The 20,521-nt window shown below is 38.4% G+C and overlaps 1 protein-coding gene across 1 annotated transcript in view; it reads right to left on the bottom strand.

Annotated features, from left to right (window-relative positions):
- The window catches only part of MALRD1 (MAM and LDL receptor class A domain containing 1), a 280,047-nt gene that overhangs the window by 235,934 nt on the left and 23,592 nt on the right, over window positions 1-20,521 (bottom strand). Inside the window, exons 8-10 of the mRNA XM_054818588.1 lie at window positions 13,748-13,840; window positions 10,859-11,066; window positions 2,361-2,507 (exon numbers count right to left, since the gene is read on the bottom strand). Coding sequence (XP_054674563.1) covers window positions 2,361-2,507; window positions 10,859-11,066; window positions 13,748-13,840 — 448 coding nt within the window. The remainder of the gene's footprint in view (window positions 1-2,360; window positions 2,508-10,858; window positions 11,067-13,747; window positions 13,841-20,521) is intronic.

Below are 20,521 nucleotides of genomic sequence, written 5' to 3'. Positions count from 1 at the left end.
CATTTTAATTGGCTTAAATAATGTTTCAAACAGAATTTAGAACAAAAATTAATTTCCTTTAGGGTACAGTATTCACTGTCAGCGCAGCCCAGCCAGTTTTAAGCATGCTAACAATGTTGCAGACCATGGGAGCCAATGGAATAAGTTATATTTTCTCATGGGGTCCACAGACTTGACATTGTTGTCTGTGCTAGTGGGGATGAAAGCTTAATTAAAGATCTAATCTGAACTCTGGCAAACGAACTGCCTTTGGATTTGAACTACAGCAGATGTGCTTCAGACAAAGGTAGGGAAGGATAAACATGTTCGAGGGGCCCTAAAGCAGCATATTTTGAATGCCGTCAGTGCTGCCTTCGCTGAATACTGAGACTTTTTCATGAAAGTCTATGCAAAACAACACTAAAGGCTCAGTCTTGTTTGTGCATTGATATTACACATATTGCCTTGCATCTTCGAAAATCAGCTATTGTGCTGCCACGGTCATACTCCTTAGCCATTTATTTCCCATGGATACATAATGAAGCAGAGGGGTAAGTCCAGCCCCATGTGAATAATCGCATCGCTTTAGCAAGGCTGGCACAAAGAGGTGACCGTTGCAGCTCGTCGTACAAACAGGCGCGCTGCGCTCCACAGCGCGAGGGAAGCTCCCCTCGTTGGAATGCAAGGGTACTTCAAAGGATCCTCTTTTACTTTGCAGCTGAGGCTCTACGGTAACATTGCCAAGATGTTCATTAACCAAATTTGCTGCTGCCCTCCCCAGGAGAGAAGAGAGACGAACACTCTGTGGTATTACAAGCAACTGTTGCAACCTGAAGTACCTTGATTTAATGTTGGGCAAAACTTGCTCAAATTCTGGAAACTTAATTCTAAAGCCATGATGTGGGTGTAGCAGGCACAGTGCTAGATGGGTACAAAACCACCTCAGAAAGACCTTTGCGCTAACTTGTATGAGGAATGCATCGTCACTGGACTTCAGAGGTGCTGCATGGTAACCTCAAGATCTGCTTGAGGCTTCAACCTGCAGCAACATATAAAGACGTGAACCTAAATTGTAATGATTCAGGTATCGAAGTAGCTTAAGTGCAGCAGCACGTAGCTCCACATAGGCTAACTTAACATGCTGCTTAGGCTGCAGAGCAGGTGTTTCTACCAGCAGCCTTTGCTATGACCACATTACACCTCAGATCTCACCAGCACCTAGAATAACCCACATGGGAAAGACACAAGTATATCAGTGCGCTTCTCCGGAGCTGTGAGAGTTCAGAAGCTGTGACACAGTAACGTTTGCAGACAGTGCAGTAATGCGGATGCAGTGCCACTCTAGAGAGAGAATAAAATGAAATATGAAATAGCTGCTGAGGAAGCAAATAGCAACTTTGGCGCACTTCATCAGTTGGGGACCGATGGAAAAAAAGGCATATGATTGTGCCTTGTTGTTGTATAGCATGCACTCACGTACTCTCACCCCACCAGGGTTTGCTCAGGCAAATTTTAATCCTCGAATTCCTCCACCTTTTAATGCTTGAGGTGGAATTCTTAATATTTCACATTCCTTTAACGTGAACATGGGAGACAAGTGTGGAGGTCTGGTTGTAAAATGATATACATAATTTAAAAAAATTAACTTAAAGGGGTATTGGCCTGTAACCCAGATTTTAATTAGTAATCTAATGTCCACAGGAAGCAATGTAATAGATACATCTTAATAACATTAAAGTAACAGAATATTTGCCAATATTATTTGACAATGACAAACATGCTAGGCAGTTTTAGTTTTATACAGTATGCTGTAATAACATTTTCATTTTGGAAAAATAGTTTAAAACAGCCCTCTACTGGAATAAACTTTTTCCTGCTGAATGTATTGTATAGTAACTATCGGCTGAAGGAAGAACAGCTGTTCAAAGGATATTTCACTCTATTTTTCCCAGACAAAACTGATTAATTTACCTGCGCTCTACAAAAAGCTACATTGATATTTTGTCAAAATACTGCTTTCAAGAATGGCCTCTGGGTAAAAAGATGCTTACACTATGCATGAATAAAGTTAGATATGTCAGTTCAAAGGTTGGTTTCTCAAACAACTGAAGGCTGGATCACGTCTCATACCTCCTTGATTATCCCAGCAGAAAATGAAGGTTACGAAGACATAGTAACCAAATGACATCTAAGAAAGAGCATCCCCGAAAGACTAGCTTTCTGTATCATTACCTATGTTATATGCATACTATGTAGCATGCATTTCAAATCTGTTGTTATTATCAGTCTGTCACCATTTACCAATACAAATACTCATCACAGAAGGATGATGATGATGATAACAACAACAACAATAAAAATAATAATAAAATAAATCTCACCATGTCCAGTATTAGTTGTATGACCTCTGTCAGGGAGTCTTCTGTCAAGGGGAGCCTGTTCTTTCACTATGTTCCAGTCAGCATCACCTAGGCTTAATGGCTTCCATCCACAGAGGTCAGTCTCAAAATCACATATAGTGCAATTAGCTGTTGGAAGAATAACAATGATAACAGATAGTTAATTTGAATTTGATGCAACAGTTTAACGCCAAAACTGTGACTATGTTGTATTTGGCTGTACAAGTGGTCTTAGAGAAGCACTGGGATGTTTCACTGAAATCCAGGTTATTCAGATGGACAAAAAGTTCTAGAATGTGTGGAAAAAAAAATCAAATTTATTTAGTTCTTTAAATACACTGAACGTAAAGATGAATTAAGCTTCCACTTAATTTATTTTTGAAAATGAGATTTAAATTTATGAATTATTTAGGTCTCCTAGAAATTTTTATTGCAAAGTAAAAGACCATTTTCTCAGTTGGTATGGATTAAACCAACTTAAACTGTATAACAATCTCACACACTATTTAATTTCTTGAACAAAATTAATTTTTTTAATAAGAAAATAGTATAATCTAAGAGTTTTCTTTCCTAATCCAGAACAGCTTCACAAAGTGCTGCACTTACCTGTTTGGGTCACTTATTGCAATTGTAAAAATTGCTTTTGAACTAAACTTAGCACTTTCCAGATTTCATGGCACATTTGCCCTATCATATCAGCCTCAGACATGAACATACATATTACTCCAATTTCAGACTGTACAAAACCAAAATTAAATGCATCTTTATTGAAACACCATGGTAGTAAAGGTCCATAGTAAAGGTCTTCCTGCTATAAAGACGTAAATTGAGCAGTTAAATCCTAAGGTACAAAATAAATCACAAATATCAATATTTCTTATCTCGATATAAATTTAAAATTCAATGGAGCATGCTTTTCTCTTTAGTGCAGTATATTAGTTAAACATGAAACTTGTTTAACTTATTTAATTACAGAATTCTCATGCTTTTGACAAGGTACCTTGTTAATCAGACTTCAATTCCTAATACATTAAGGTAGAATATGCAAATTGATATCCAAGACTAAGCTGTTTTGCTGTACAGTAATTAATACTACGTCTAGGCATTGTGCTTTCCTTAGCTAAGCAGTCTTGAGAGAACCCATGTGACACAAAAAAGCAAACATTCTTTGCTTAAACATCTCTTTCCTTGGGCCTCCCTAAACCCTGCAAAAGGTCTTCTGTGTAAGAAGCTGACTGCAATGGTTGTGTAGTAATACCCAAAAAGACATCAATAAATCACCACGTAGACACAAAGACTTACTCGGTTGTCTACTAAGCAACTAAAAAGCTGTTCCTGGAAGTACCAAAGATAAAATAATGACAGAATAATAAAAAGAGAAATCAATATGGTAGTAATTATTATTATTTTACAGTTCAATAAGGTATTTAGCATAGGGGTTTTTTTAATTATTTTTTTCTTTTAACTAGAGATACTTAGGACCATGAGAAGAGTTATTACAGTATGAAGAACATCATCTTTCATGTGCTGATGACATCAGAACTGTAGTAATTTAATGTGGCTCAATACAAGGCTCAGGGTTTTTCCCTGGCTCATAGTGAAAACCTGACTGGTGAAGCTGCATTTCAAAACCATATACTAAAAGAAATGGTGAATCAGCAAGGCTGTGGTCAGACGGAGCCAATCACTGCCCTTGATGGTCAACAGGAAAGAGAGAAGTCTGGTGAAATCATCATTTCTCACATTGGTAGCCACCTGTACAGTCTCTTGTAACACTATGGATTTAGAAAGAAATGCATAAACATCTTTTAGGTTGAACATACAAGCAGTGGGGAAAAAGAAAAAAAAAAAAGACATGCACACACAAAAAGACACAATTCCAAATCAAATTATTTTGCCCAGTCATTTTTTCAAAAGTCTCAGCAGAATTGTAAAGGTAGGGAGAATATTCATGGTGCTTTGGTTTTTTTTTTTTGGGGGGGGGGGGTTGTGTTTTTTTAGTTTTCTTTTTTTGAGGAGTGAGGGGAAATAAAATAACATGGCTCCAGTTCACTAAACGTGATCATGTTGAGCACAGTTCAGATGCTACTTTTTTTTTCTTCACTGCACATGTGTTTTTAAAATGACAATGTAGTTGTGTTTTTAAAATGACAAAGTCTATACAAAAATCCAATCATGCAGAGACACTGAGCCAGAGTCACTTACCAAGCTCAAGTCTTCCACTGTGCGTAGCTTCTGGAAGTGATACTTCATTTTTTAAAGTATTAATATTAGGGAACAGCTAGGTTATAAATGTGAGTGAAACCCAATTGTCTGAGTTAACAGTTTGACTTAAATTTTATACCTGCTTAATTCTAAAAACTTAAGGAGTGCTTGTAAATGTTTAATCAAGCTTGGAAAAAAAGTTCTGTTCTTTGTCTGAAACCCAAATCCAAGTGAGACAGTTTCTCAGTGTATTTTGTCATTGCTTAAACATTAATAAACTTCGAGAAATGCTCCTTTCCCACAGAAACAGTGCATAATTTTTATTATTCACAGCCTTTTTCTACAGTTTTATTTGACCCTTCAGGTCTTTATAGGGAACACTTCACTATGCATAGTTGGAAAATAAGTGACCGCACAACCTATATTTTTTGAAGAGTCATACTGCAGTTATGTAAGTTAAACAGACATAAAGCAGATTTCTGAGATATTATGTCCTTTCCTACTGTACCTTTTACCATCAGAACTTATGTTTTTTATTTATTTATTTCATTGGGAAGATTTCACTGCATTCAAACTGCAGAAATGTTTTCTACGTTCTGAAAGCAAAACCAGTTAATTCTCATTTTTGGACATTCATATATTTATAATTCAGCAAAACAGAAAGGAAATTAGAAAGGAAACAACCACCTGCATTCATTTTAATAACAAGTCAAATCTGAATTTTTTTTGTTTTTTTAAAGTGGGTATATCAGTTTATCTCAACTAGTCAAGGAGTAAATTATTACAGCAGGTCTGCAAAAGCAATGATTCCTGGAGTGTTGGAGTGGAAGGAACATGGGGAACAAACAAGAAGAGTTGGAGATTTGCACACATCTGCAGGGCTGTGATATTACTGGCACCATGGAGATGTGGTGGGATGGCTCCTGTGGCTGGAGTGCTGGAATGGAAGGATTCAGGGTCTTTAGGAAGGACACGCGGGGAAGAGGAGGAAGGGCTGTCACCCTCTATGTCAGTGACCAGCTGGAGTGCATGGAGCTCCATTTGGGGATGGATGAGGAGCTGACCAAGAGCTTATGGGTCAGGATTAAAGGAAGGGCAGGGACAGGGAACATTATAGTGGGGGTCTGCTACAGGCCACCCAACTAGGAAGACCAAGTGGATGAGGCCCTCTATGGACAGATAGGAGCAGCCTCATGTTTGCAAGCCCTGGTCCTCATGGGGGTCTTGAATCACTCTGATATCTGTTGGAAAGACAATACAGCAGGGCATAAGTAATCTAGGAGGCTCCTGGAATGCATTGATGATAACTTCCTTCTCCAAGTGATAGAGGAGCCGATGAGGAGAGGTGCCATGCTGGACCTTGTTCTCACCAACAAGGAGGGGCTGGCTTTATGGCAGGGGGGTTGGAACTAGATGATCTTTAAAGTCCCTTCCAACCATTCTATGATTCTAACCAGGAGAACAAAATGTTCCCCAAACATATTTCCTTGAATTTCAAGAAATAAATGGAGCTTCCTAAAGCCATAAAATACACTGGAAGGATTTTTCAATTAGTATGAAACATTTTTCCACATCATTTTTTAAAAAAGATACAGGAAACAAAGTACATATTCCAAGACACTGTGAGGTTAAATGGAAATGTTTTTTCCTTTGACTGGCTTACTCTACCTATCCCAGCTTCTTTTGATCCTCCTGAAGAAAAGACAAAGCGGTACTATTAGTTAGGCTGGGTTACCAGCCAGTTAACATTGCTTCAACTTTTTTAGTCTGCAACTGGATGAAGCTTTTCAGTCCTACTCTGGCAGCTCAAGCAAATGAACACAACTGGGGAGACACAGCTTGTCGCTCCATCAGGTTGGGATTTCCCCAACTAAAAGTATTGAATGAGGAGGACTTCTACCCCCTCTCAGTGTGGCACCACTCAAGCTCCTATGGAATTTGGGGTATAAACTGTCTGTATGATCAGCGACGAAAGCACCTCTGTGTGATTACTTTGTCATTAATATTTTGCCATTCCTGCCTAACATTTAATGTCATTATGGGAAAGGGAAGGGTTACACATATACCTTCTTACTGACTATCCGTGCACATTCCCTACCAGTTTGTGATTAGTTTTATGTGTCTAGAATTTGTTAAAGGATTCTTGCAGAAATGTCACAGATGACCATAGGTCGTCTAGCCTGAACTTCCAGATGTCATATGTCATTAGACAGATCTGTCCTAACACCCTAGTCCCGTAGGTGAGATGGCCTCATCTGCTTCTCAATCTATGCAGTTACCTTGCTTAGGGTTAAGAGACTGGTGGTGTTAAGAGAATCTCATGCCAACCCTGGGTCTGCAGAGTGTGAAAGTACTTTGAGTTAACTGTTCTGGTGAAACACAAAGGCAGTGCTACACAGTGTTCATAAGCAATGAAGTCTGTGAAAATAATATGGATGTAGCTTCTTTTTCTCCAAGTGCACCTACAAGATTGATGGACTGATTCTGACAATTCCAGACAATTAATGTCACAGGAAACACATAAATGTGTAGTAAAAAAAAATGTTTCAGACTACAGAATGCTCTTTCTACTTTAAAGTTGAATGGTAATAAAAGAATTTGCATATGTGTTCATCTGCTGTAGAAGGTTTCAAGGATTTGCAATAGTAAATTGCTATACTGTAAATGAAATGCAGTAAAAATTACATGGCTTTAAAATTATACAAGTTTCCTTCATTCTACCTATTTTCTATTCATAAGTTATACAAATCCTGTGACTGACAATATTTAAGCTAATACTAGAGATGCAAAATTATAACCAGAAGAGTTAGACGGGTGTTTTAAGGAAGCTTCTAATTAGGCTACGTGGAAGGTGATGTTCTTTCAGAAACAGACGTCCCACCCCACAATCATTTCGATTCTACATGAATGATGATGAGCAGGCAATTTCCGAGAACACTACTGTATCAAAGTGTGATATCGCTTGACAATAGCAAACACTTCCTAGACTTCTTGCCAAGTTCCTAGGATTGCTAGCTACTGATTAATTTGTGATATTTTTATATGTATCGTGTATGTTACATATAAATCATGCATAATGATAGTAAGTATAGCACTTTAAATATTTGTTATTTGGTATGGCATTTAGTGCAAAACTTCCTTTATATTAGGTAGGAAATAAAGAAAAGGGATCAGAATAAAAGGGGTCTTTTTAATCCTTCAGATGATCTAAGTACTGTCTCTCACTTTCTCTGAGTATATTAATTAGATTTTGATAATTTATTATCAGTCATTATGAAATAAGAATTTTACAAGTGATCTCAAATAAGTGGTGTCTAATAAGACATAATGAAAATGTGGAATTTAATACAAAATCCACTAATTTCATAATTTGTCCCTTAATTAGTTTCATTGATTTCAACAAAACTACTCAAATAAAGGTGGTTACTCATATGCATAAGTGTTTCCTAGACAAGTTCCTAATTTTTCAAAACTTTTAAGTCCCAGATACTTAAATATATATTTATATAAATGGGCAGAGATTAAACAGAAAGTTTAAGCAGCATTGTAAAACATATATGTATTTGTTCCTGTAATAAATTGCGTTACTATAAGACCATTCATGTCAAGTTAACATGACCAAAGAGAAACATTATTTTTCCTTCTCCGTTATAATGAAGAAAAGAAAATCCTCAAAGAAGAGGGAAATCCTTCACATTGCTAAGTAACAGCTGTCTGCCTTTGTTTTCATTCAGTGTGGAGATCTGCCAGCTCTTTCAGTACGTGAGAGTACTTCATCAAAGGAAACTACAGAGGATGTGTCCAAGGATAGAGGCTAAAATAACTAAAAGAATAGAGGCTAAAATATGCATTATTATACCAGATAGGAATTTTTACTGAAAATCAATGTGAATAAATGTAGTGCACTCTACATATCATGCAGGACAATTTCAAGATCATGTGGAAAGTGTACATAAGGAGAGGAAAAGAGGAAGGAAATAAAGGATGATTTTTCCTTTAGGTCTTTTGTTCCAGACTGCAGAAAGTGTCAGAAAGATGAATTTTCTAAGCTGACCAAACTGCTGAAGAGCTAAATTCCACCTTTAGGGTCCTCTTTCCTGAAAAGGAATGTGTGAAGTATCCAAGACAATATTAGCTATTAAAATGGGCCCACTTCAAAACCAGTTATTGTTATTTTAAAGTTTGTTATTTTTTTCTTTTCTTTCTTCTCAGCCAGTAGTCAGAGCAACACGCAACTGCTATGGGTTACTTATATTTAAGAAAAGCACCTTTTCTCACACTTTTTTGAGAGGATGAGTATACTTTTGTGCACTGCTCCAAAAAATTGATACATCTTCAACCTGTAAATGCCTCAACACAGAAGGGAGCACACAATCCCTATGTCTCAGGTTCAACTGAGTGTGATCTTTTCTTTAAATTGAACTACACTAGGAGTTAGTGGAGAATCAGTGCCATACGGTGAACCAAAGTTAACTGCAGAGGCAGCAGCAGACAGTGGACCACTAGGCAGAGCTATCAAAGAAGGTTTTGCACTGGCTGGACCTCCCTTGCCCCAGCACCCTCAGATGCCACGAAGGACAGTGTTGAGAACCCCAGGCCATTCTGAATTTTCTTTCTGCTGCCCACTCTCCAGTTTTTCTGACCCATCCACACAAGCACGATGGAAGCAATATTCTCAAGAGTGAGTCCCACTGTGATCTTTCTTTAACTTCAAAATACTGACTATATCTAGGTTATTTGTTAATCTTTTGGTTACCCAATGCCAATGTCCAGTGTCTGAGGCACAGAGGTAAAAATAAAATAAGAAAGTGCAATGCATTGCATGCAAAATATAATTACCTGTGTTTAGAGTTATCTTTATTTTTACTTTGTGTAGTACTATTAACAGCTACCCTTCATCTGGCACAATTATTTTTCATTCTCATTTTAAACCTTAAAATTATTCTTCTATATTCCCAGTTATTATTCACCACAATTTTCTCACATTGTTACTGAAGTGAGCACACTAAATTGCTGAGAAATAAAGTCCAGTTTATAAAGTACTATTCAATTTCATTCCATTCCCCCTCCAAAAGAGCATGAGAAGAGTCTCCACGCTCCTACCAGCAAACACACAGAGCTAGCAGCACAGGGTCAAATCTGGTAGAAAAGGAAAACAGATCTCAGAGAGGGAGCCCCTATAGACTTTAATGTTGGCTTAGATTACACCCAGAGATAAAACAGTATAAACCTTCCTATTTAAAATGTTATTTCAACATTTGCAAATATTACTTGTTTCAGAAACGGCTCCTGCATGGTTCTTTAAGTAATTGAAAAGATTAAAGGTTCAGACTGTGAGAGGTTGGTTTGTTTTGTTTTTTTTTTTAAAAAAAAGCTCGTAGTCACAAATAGTTCTCAAAGTCTTCTCAAGAAATTTGAAACTAGAACATTATCAGTGTTCTTCATCCCACTGTCTTGAGTGACACATGAAATTTTAATTTGCCCCTCCCAGCAGCAATATATATCATCACCAATATCTTAAATATGTGCACAGTTTTCATCTGCAACACACATTTAATTGTTACTACCACAGGCAAACATAAATACAGATGTACACTGTATAATATTCATTTTAGAAGTGATACAGTCTCTAAAGCTACTTTCATATGGAGATCTAAAATGTCTCAGAATTATTATAGACATCGTCCAGCAATTTTAATTATTTTCTTTTATTCTTGATTGTACAGTAGAAACTGTGACTTCTAAGCAAAGTAACTTTCAGTTGAAAATATCACGAATAAGACGTAGCTTCTGAACTGTAGCCGATTTGTACGGTGATTTGTCTCACCATGCAAATATCATGTCAGCTAATGTATTTTCTGACGGTAACTCACAGACAGTCTAAAATAGAAAAGTGTTCAAACAACAAATCCCAAGGCAGATTTCAGTGCCACTCAAATTAGGGAAGTAGAGGTTATAAATGTTGTATGTAGGGAATACATTTAAACAAAAATATGCAAAATGTTGCATTTCTGCAAATACTTAAAAATTTACTATCTGGGTCCAAAACAAATTGCTGAGGCCAGACAGAGAGGTAGAAAGCAATGAGAAGAAGAAAAATGCAGGACAGAAAATGCTATGAACATTGTCACTAACCTGTACATCATTAAATATTCTGGGGAAAAGAAGTTATACAAGTAATAAATAAATTTTCTAGCCATTTGTTTGATAGACCTGTTTAGGTTTCACATTACCCTTCAGCACAGTGTCCTTCTAAAGCAATGCAATTCACTTACAGCAGGCTGCTGGATCCTCATCGCTGCCGTCAGAACAGTCTGGGTGAGAGTCACGGGCTGATCCAGGCTCTGTGGACTGCCCATCAGTGCAGGTGAATTCTTCTGAGGAGCAGAAACCTGGTGGCTCTGATGATGTAGTGTCCAAGAGCTGGATGCTATTCAGACAGATGAAACCTGCCCTGCTCTGGAGTGTTCCTTTAAACGTAAGCTGTGGATTGTTACAGTTAAAATATTTCCATTAACAGACAACAGAGAGAAACTGATTTTTATTTACATAAAAGAGTAATGTGCTGTGTAAAAAGCACTGAATACTTTCCATTACAAAAACATAAAAAAAATTCAGATTAAAAGCTGAAATTTTGTATGACTACATCAGTTTGAAATTTCTGAAAATTTTCAGCTACAATGATTTGACAAATTCAAAGAATGAAGTTAAGTAAAAGCCTATATAAAAGAAAAACTCCTAATCTCATAACAATTTGGCTAAAAAGTTGCAATGCCCCTGTGCTTTAGAAGAGTGACCTGAAATGTAATATCCTAAAGACTCCATCTTCTACTCTGAAGTCTCTTCAGAACCTCATTTTGCAGATGCCCAAGAGAAAAAATTTCAGTTACATTCACAGGCAAATAAACTGGACTAGGGAATGTCCTCAGACACCAATTGGCACAGCATAGGTTAACAATTTGCTTGGGGCAAAACCTTGCTAGGGACCATGTTAAGGTTTTAATTGCATGGACTGTCACATGTCAATCTTGGTCCTGTGCCCTGGACCTGCTTATTTTATTGCTATTGGCATAGACATGGAGATTCAAGGAGCATTTCTCTCTCTGACAAGCTCACTTGTGCTGACCAGATTTTAGACAAGCTGATTTAGAGCAATGAAGTTTCAGAAGAACATCTCTTGCTCCTGGCCACTGTGGAGCCCTCCTCTGCTGGGTCTCAAAGCAAGGAGATGCTGTGGTTTAACCCAAGCCGGCAACTGAGCACCACACAGCCGCTCGCTTGCTTCCCCCTCAGTGGGATGGGGAAGAGAATCAGAAGAGTAAAAGTGAGAAAACTCATAGCTTGAGATAAAGACAGCTTAATAGCTAAAGCAAAAGCCATGCATGCAAGCAAAATAAAACAAGGAATTCATTCACCACTTCCCATGGGCAGGCAGGTGATCAACCATCTCCAGGAAAGCAGGGCTCCATCATGCGTAATGGTGACTTGGGAAGACAAACACTGTCACTCCAAACATCCCCTCCTTCCTTCTTCTTCCTCCAGCTTTAGATGCTGAGCATGACATCACATGGTATGAACTATCCCTGTGGTCAGCTGGGGTCAGCTGTCCCGGCTGTGTCCCCTCCCAACTTGTTGTGCACCCCCAGCCCACTCACTGGTGGGGTGGTGTGAGAAGCAGCAAAGGCCTTGGCTCTGTGTAAGCACTGCTCAGCAGTAACTAAAACATCCCTGTGTCATCAACATTGTTTCCAGCACAAATCCAAAACATAGCCCCATAGTAGCTACTGCGAAGGTTAACCAGCACAGCAGATTACTCCACTTGTGCTCTCCAAGTTTCTTTTACCTGACCTAAAGCAGCAAGCAGGTGGAAGCAAGCTTGGATTCATCAGAAAGATGAAGATTGCAATGAAACGAACCACCAAGAGCAGGAGTTGGAGGCACAAATCAAAAATGGCATTGTGGGCTTCAACAGGCTGGGACATGACCAGGGCGTGAGTCTCAGAAAGTAGTCATGTGCAAGAGGCAGAAAACACAGTGGAAGGAAAGCTGGACAAGAGTATCTGACAAAACAGAAGGAAACTAGAACAGATGTGATTTGGGTCACAAGCAGAAGGGTCTAACACGCTCACCAAAGACTGGGAACTAGGTTGGAGTGAAATCTCAAGAGGAATTTTTCTTTCTAAGAAATAAGAATGATGTATGTCTTTATCTTCCACTAGAGACAATTTCTTCAAAATGCAAAAGTCTTCTAATACTATCCATTCTCCACCAGTTCAAACGGCAGAATGCTATGCTGAAAACATTACATAATCACATAATTAAAGATGGTATCTTTCCTTCCCTAAGCACAAGTGATCCTTACCATCTTTGTACAAGAATGCAGAGGTTTGGTTTTCTACATATATACATACAACTTCGGCAGCCTTTTTTTATTTGTTTTTAGATACGATAGATAGTCTTATTACACATCTGGTTGTTTATTCACACTTGTCCTTGTGGGAAAAGGAGAGACAGGCAACAACAGGTACTTATAACCTACTAGCTTGGTGAAATGCATTCATTCTAACATATGTCAAAACATCAATTCCTGCAGCAGGCTTAGTCTTTGTCCTTTCACAGAGATTACATTTTCAGCTGATTGTTGAGACAGTAAAATATGATGGCTATTTACAGAATTATGAAAAATAAATGTAAATGTAAAATTACTTAAAAATAGAAACTTGTAAATTAAATTAAGAATTAAGTAGTTGCAATTTTGTGTTCTCTATGTCTGAAAATTCAAGGAGAAGGTATTCTCTCACAATTACTGATTTACATAATTTCACTGAAATCCCACAAACATCATTCAAATCATCTCACTTAATAGCATTTATATTTAAATGAGTTGGTAACACCTGAGATGGACTCAGATGACTAACTAAAGTATGGTGAGATTTGTATTCATTTTCTGGTGTGTTATTAAAGACAAGAAGATTCAACATATGATGTTTCTGCAGATGGTTTTTTGAGCTATAACCAGAGCATTACACACATTCAAGCAACTAAGAACAGCAAGACCTTCAGGATACATATCTTTTTAACAATTTTTAAAGTTTCCTAGAAGATTTATAAACAATAAGGTAAACCATCTTCAAAAATCGAGCATGTGCCTTTTTCATTCATACCTTTAATTTTTCTGTCCCTGTTGGTAGCTGTATATCCACTTTGACCCATTCCTTCTTAGTCATGATGCTGGTTTCCCACAAGACATGTTCCTCCTGAAAAATGTAGAATATGATGTTATAAAGCTAATTTTTGTTCCTCTATAAATTATCAAGGCCATTTTTTGTCCTCAATCTTTTCATATCCTAGCCAAATGACCACTATATACAAAGTTGCTCTATGAGAGGAACTAGATCTTCACATATATTCTTTTGCAATCTTTGCATCTGAAATCTATGGGAGAGAAGGGAAACAAGACATTTTTACTGTGATTAAACAGGTTAATAATATAATTATCAGGAGTCAGCTTGGTAGAATTAAAGGGAATTAAGATGTAAATTAAGCCATGTTATTGCTGAATTTAAGAATATGTTTCTATGATGCTCTCTCTACATTAGTTTCTTTTTCATAAATAACTGCTTATATTATGTTGTGTTATAATGAGGTTTAGTTTTCTTAGAACTGAATGTGGGGTCTGTCAAATTGCACAATCAACCATGCTAAAACCTTTTTTAAAAAAAAACAAACATCTGTTAAAGCTAGCAGGCAAAGTACTACCTAACAAGTCCTAGTCATGTTTGCAGTTACCTCAATCTCTATTTTCACTCCACCTCCTAAGGATAATAGCAAGAGTGCCAAATATGACTCCCTTCATGAAAGCACTCCAAGCACTTTTGATTCAATAATCTGACAAAACCAGCTCATGCTTATTCTGCTTCTGGTCATGATCCTAACTGGAAGAAAAGAAATGTAGCAATGTGAACTTCATATCCCTAAATAAAATCTTTTCAAGAATCAGCTCCAAAATAGAGCAAAACCAGAAAGACAGAAAAAAATGCAGGAAAAGCTAATAGAGGATATACATATGAATAGACTTACCATTACAAGTATCAATAGTGAGACTCTTGTTAGGATAATGTGCAAAGCCCTGGTCATGCCTTTTCCACAAAGGGTATTACAGAATTAGAGGAAGTTCAGAAAAAGATGCGAAGCAGGATAATAGAAATGGAAATTCAATTGAAAGGATAAAAACAGTTTACCTTACAGGAGATGAATAAAAAGGGATATGATAGGCATGTGAAATTTTATCAATACTATACACAAAGAAAGTTATCTTTTTTCCTGTCTCGCAATATAAAAAAAGAGGAGGAAGATGCTGTCTGCTGTTTGATAGACTGGGAGGTCTGAGCCAGCAAAACAACACTGATATGATTTGTCATGAGTAGTCAATTACTTATGCTGTTTTCCTACCCAGGCTTCAACTGTTATGACACATTAACAAAGCTGGAAGACTAAATCTCTATTGAATATGTGTTCAAAAATTAGTTTTGGAAAACTGCAAGACAGGGCCAAGCCCATATCATAATTCCAAACACTAAATGACATAAGAGATCAAATTTGGATAAACCACATGACATACTTGATTTCAGAAATAAAGGTCAGCTGAGTATCCACATCAGTATAGAATATAAGTATTTGTCAATTTGTTCGTGTGACAGATGTCTTTCAGTGTCGGGGACATTTCATTCTGCATAAAACTTGCTTAATGTTGCTAAATAATTCATCTTCCAAAGAAAATTTATCAAAGTTATTAGCCTACAATAGCCACATATAATAGACAGAAAAAGATGATGTACTAGGAACCATACTGAACAGCAGGTTAAAACTATAGCCTGTGGTTATGTGTCTGCTTTTAGAAATATTTTAGAAATATTTTGTAGCAGTAAACTTGAGTTTTCTGTCCATGTGCCAGTATCCAGATCTTCCAGGGCTGTTTTTCACACTGAAAGCTGTAAATCACTTCAGATGCAACAACTTTGTAAACTGGCTGTTGTTCCATGCAACAGACATTATCTTCTGATTTTATACAGCTCAAGCCAATAATATTATTTCCCTTCCTCACAATGTTTTCTCTGTAGTATTCATCCTGCTTGTCAGATTCTTCCACCTGTTTGGTACAAATCGGTTAACCCCTCTAGCACATTTCTTGTGTCTCTAGCCTTCTTTTAAAATGTTGAATGTATTGCTTTTCCAATCCTTTCCCTTGAGATTTATTTTGGTGAAGAAGGGGAGCAGTTGCTCAAATTACCTTCGCTCTGTTCCCCTTATTGTGATATATTACTATCTATAAACAATTTTTTGTAAAGCTAAAATGGCCAAGAATTGCTTCTTTTTCCTGCAATGCTTTTTTTTTGAGAGAATGCTTCTCAGATTTGAAGGATGGAAGTGACAATCATGATTTTTTCTTATCAATTCCATTTATAAAATACTTTTTTGTTATTATTTTTGACATTTCTCTACAGATACATTCACTGCTGTACAACTGAACTCATCATTTCGTCCCTGCTTCTCTCATTTCAGAGAGTAATTTGGAAAAAATGCTTCTTTATTCCCTTTGTACAAATGATTAATGGATCATCTTTAACTTCTGCAGACAAGTATACTTGCATGGTTTTTGCAAGTGTTGCTGAACACTTACAGAAGTTCTAGTGCATTAGGGTACCGATTTTTTTCTATAGATACATTAAATAATGTATAAATGTATTAGCAGCAAAAGGAGGGCTAAGGACAATCTCCATCCTTTATTGGATGTGGCGGGGAACACGGTGAAAAAGGATGAGAAAAAGGCTGAGGTACTTAATGCCTTCTTTATCTCAGTCTTTAACACTAAGACCAGTTGTTCTCAGTGTACTCAGTCCCCTGAACTGGAAGACAGGAATGAGTAGCAGAATGAAGCCCCCATGAGCCAGCAATGTGCCCTTGTGGCCAAGAAGGCCAATGGTATCTTGGGGTGCATTAAGAAGAGTGTGGCCAGTAGATGGAGGGAGGCTGTTCTACCCCTCTGCTCTGCCCTGGTGAGGCCACATCTGGAATATTGTGTCCAGTTCTGGGCTTCACAGTTCAAGAAAGACAGGGAACTACTGGAGAGAGCCCAGTGGAGGGCTACAAGGATGATGAGGGGAGTGGAGCATCTCTCTTATGAGGAAAGGCTGAGAGAGCTGGGTCTGTTTAGCCTGGAGAAGATCGAGAGGGAATCTGACCAATGCTTATAAATATCTAAAGGGCAGATGTCAAGTGGATGAGGCCAGACTCTTTTCAATAGTGCCCAATGACAGGACAAGAGGCAATGGGCACAAACTGGAACATGGGAAGTTCCATCTCAACGCGAGGAAAAACTTCTTCACTTTGAGTGTGACCCAGCACTGGAACAGGCTACCCAGAGGTTGCAGAGTCTCCTTCTCTGGAGATATTCAGAACCCACCTGGACATGATCCTGTGCAACATGCTCTAGGTGATCCTGCTTTAGCAGGGGGGTGGACAAGATGATCTCCAGAGGTCCCTTCCAACCTCTAGCATTCTGTGATTCTGTGATAATCCAAGGGGAAATGGTTAGCAACCTGCTACACCACTTAGACACACAAAAGTCTATGGGGCCAGATGGGATCCATCTAAGGGTACTGAGGGAGCTGGCAGAAGTGCTCACCAAGCCACTTTCAATCATTTATCAGTGGTCCTGGCTAACTGAGAAGGTACCTGTTGGGCAGAGGTTAGCAAATGTGACACCCATCTACAAGAAAGGCTGGGAGGAAGATCCAGGGAACTACAGGTCTGTCAGTCTGACTTCCGTGCAGGGGAAGGTTATGGAGCAGATCATCTTGAGTGTCATCACATGGCATGTACAGGACAACCAGGGGATCAGGCTCAGTCAGCATGGGTTCATGAAAGGCAGGTCCTGCTTCACTAACCCAATCTCCTTCTATGACAAGGTGACCTGCTTAGTGGATGAGGGAAAGGCTGTGGATATTGTCTATCTAGACTTTAGTAAAGCCTTTGACGTTGTTTCCCACAACATTCTCCTAGAGAAAGTGGCTGCTCATGGTTTGGACATGTGTACACTTCTCTGGGTAAAAAACTGGCTGGATGGCCAGGTGCAAAGAGTTGTAGTGAACGGAGTCAAATCCAGTTGGTGGCCACTCACAAGCAGTGCTCCCCTGGGGCCACTTCTCTTTAATATCTTTATCAATGATCTGAATGAGGGGATGGAATGCACCCTCAGTAAGTTTGCAGACGACACCAAGTTGGGCAGGTGTATTGATCTGCCTGAGGGTAGGAAGGGTCTAAGGAGGGATCTGGACAGGCTGGATCGATGGGCTGAGGCAACTGTATGAGGTTCAACAAGGCTCCATGCCATGTCCCACACCTGGGTCACAACAACCCCATGCAACACTACAGGCTTGGGGAAGAGTGGCTGGAAAGGTGCCCAGCAGAAAAGGACTTGGAGGTGTTGGTCGACAGCCAGCTGAACATGAGCCAGCAGTGTGCCCAGGTGGCCAAGAAGGCCAACAGCATCTTGGCTTGTATCAGAAACAGTGTGGCCAGCAGGACTAGGGAAGTGATTGTGCCCCTGTGAGGCCACACCTCAAGTACTGTGTTCAGTTTAGGGCTCCTCGCTACAAGAAAGACATTGAGGTGCTGGAGCACGTCCAGAGAAGGGCAACGAAGCTGGTGAAGGGTCTGGAGCACAAGTCTTATGAGGAGCGGCTGAGGGAATTGGGGTTGTTTAGTCTGGAGAAAAGGAGGCTGAGGGGAGACCTTATCGCTCTCTGCAACTACCTGAAAGGAGGTTGTAGCCAGGTGGGTGTTGGTCTCTTCTCCCAAGTCACAAGTGATAGGACGAGAGGAAATGGCCTCAAGTTGCACCAGGGGAGGTTTAGATTGGATATTAGGAAAAATTTCTTCCCCCAAAGGGTTACCAATCATTGGAACAGGCTGCCCAAGGATGTGGTTGAGTCCCCATCCCTGGAGGCATTAAAAAGACGTGTAGATGTGGTGCTGATGGACATGGTTTAGTGGTGGACTTGGCAGTGCCAGGTTAACAGTTGGACTCAACAATCTTAAAGGTCTTTTCCAACCTAAACGATTCTATGATAAATATGTTTGTACATATAAACATCAGTTGAAATTATCTAGGTAGACCACATCCACATTACATTGTTTAATTTCTATCTGTTTTGTAAGCCATACAAGATCTAAAGTTTAAGCAGATAAAAGGAATAAGTATAAGCCCATTACTTAATGGGAGGAATGAGCAAGTGATGAATGGCAAATGATAGACTGAAGTCAATATTATCTTCTTTCATTTCAGTTTTCACAGAAAAGATTAAAACTTATCAGACAGTTAATATTGTTTACATTTTATGTTAGTAAGACAGTTAATAATGCCAAATGTGAATGCAAACATGGACTGGAATAGAAGAACGGCATTACAAATATATATAAGCCAGAAATACTGAAACTGGAAGGGAATCAGGAAGTTTTAAGTAAAAGTTATATAATGGAAGGAATATCTTATTATCAACAACTAACTCTTGAGAACTTGAGGAGAATGTGTGGGAAACTAGAGAACTGGGAGAACAAAGAATATATATTACAGTTAAGGGAAAAATACAGACTATGCAATTATAGCCAATCAGCTGAAGGTTGGCAACTCATAAGACACTGGAATAAATTGCTAATAATCTTGTAAGCAGCTAGAGAATTAGGAAGTGAGAAACCTACATTAGCTGCTTCTGATGAAGAGCAAGTCACATTCAGCCAGTGTAATTTTTATTTTATTTTTTCATCATAAACAGACTTGAAAAAGTACAAATTACTTTATTAAGGATTTTAACATAATCTCACAGGACATTCTTTAAGCAAATTGAAGAGATTTGGTGCAGATGAAATTACTGTAAAATGGGTGTAGAAATAGGAGTGGGACCTTATTTAAAAGAGGAGCTGTCAATAGTTTTCTATTAAACTGAAAGAAAATTATAATAGGGCTCTGCATAGGTCTGTTCCAGGGCCTGATGTAATTATAGTGCTGACTAACTGTTGTGATAGCGTAATGAGAAATTAGATTAAAAAAAAAATGTGGATAACACTAAAATGGGAGGAATTACAAGCACTCTGAAGGGACATCATTAGAATTTAAAATCATCTCAATATACAAAAACCAGTTTCAAACCAATAACACAAATTTCAGACATATGAATCACAGTTAGGAAAGAAACATCAAATTATCAAATGCAGTAGTATTGAAGGAAGAACAACTTTGCTAAGCCAGCAATAAAACAGGAGAAGTTCTGCAGATTATCATGGACTGCAAGTTAAATATAAGTCAGCAACAGGTTACTGTTGGCAAAAAGATTCCATTTTCCCTATTCTTCTTTGCACTCAAGAACAATTTAAATTCTGTGTCTTCCAACTGGTGTCATAATGTCTATATTAGAAAATACGTTCACTCATGTTTGGCCTCTGTGTTGAAAGGGTAAGGAAGGCTAGGGATACTTTTGCAACATCTGTGTGCTTGTCCAAGAACTGTCCTGAGAACCGTACGTTAAAAGTAATCCAGTCTCCGTTTGCATCAGGCCTGGTGGTACTGGGACATAACGAGAGTTATTCAGAGATGAGAGGTTCTGATCAATAAAAACAGTAAAAGGGGGTGCAGGGAAACTGCATGGTACTGGACTGTGCAGCTGAGAGGTTATTCTGAATGACAGCCTCCAGGACAGCAGCTCTGTTGTCCTCCAGGGTCAGAAGAGTGAAGACTCTCACTTCTGTTTCTCAGTATTTGGTTAGTTTTGAAGATTCATTTGTCTTCCATAAACGACATAACGATTCAGTAGCAAACTGTGTAAAATCTACCCCTTCCTTCAATTCAGTTTAAGAAGTCTTAAATATGAGTCTATAGGGTT

This window comes from Grus americana, chromosome 2 (assembly GCF_028858705.1).
Source record: "Grus americana isolate bGruAme1 chromosome 2, bGruAme1.mat, whole genome shotgun sequence".
Classification (NCBI taxonomy): domain Eukaryota; kingdom Metazoa; phylum Chordata; class Aves; order Gruiformes; family Gruidae; genus Grus; species Grus americana.
Note: the sequence above shows the minus strand (reverse complement) of the source record. Positions and strands in the feature narration are given on the sequence as shown.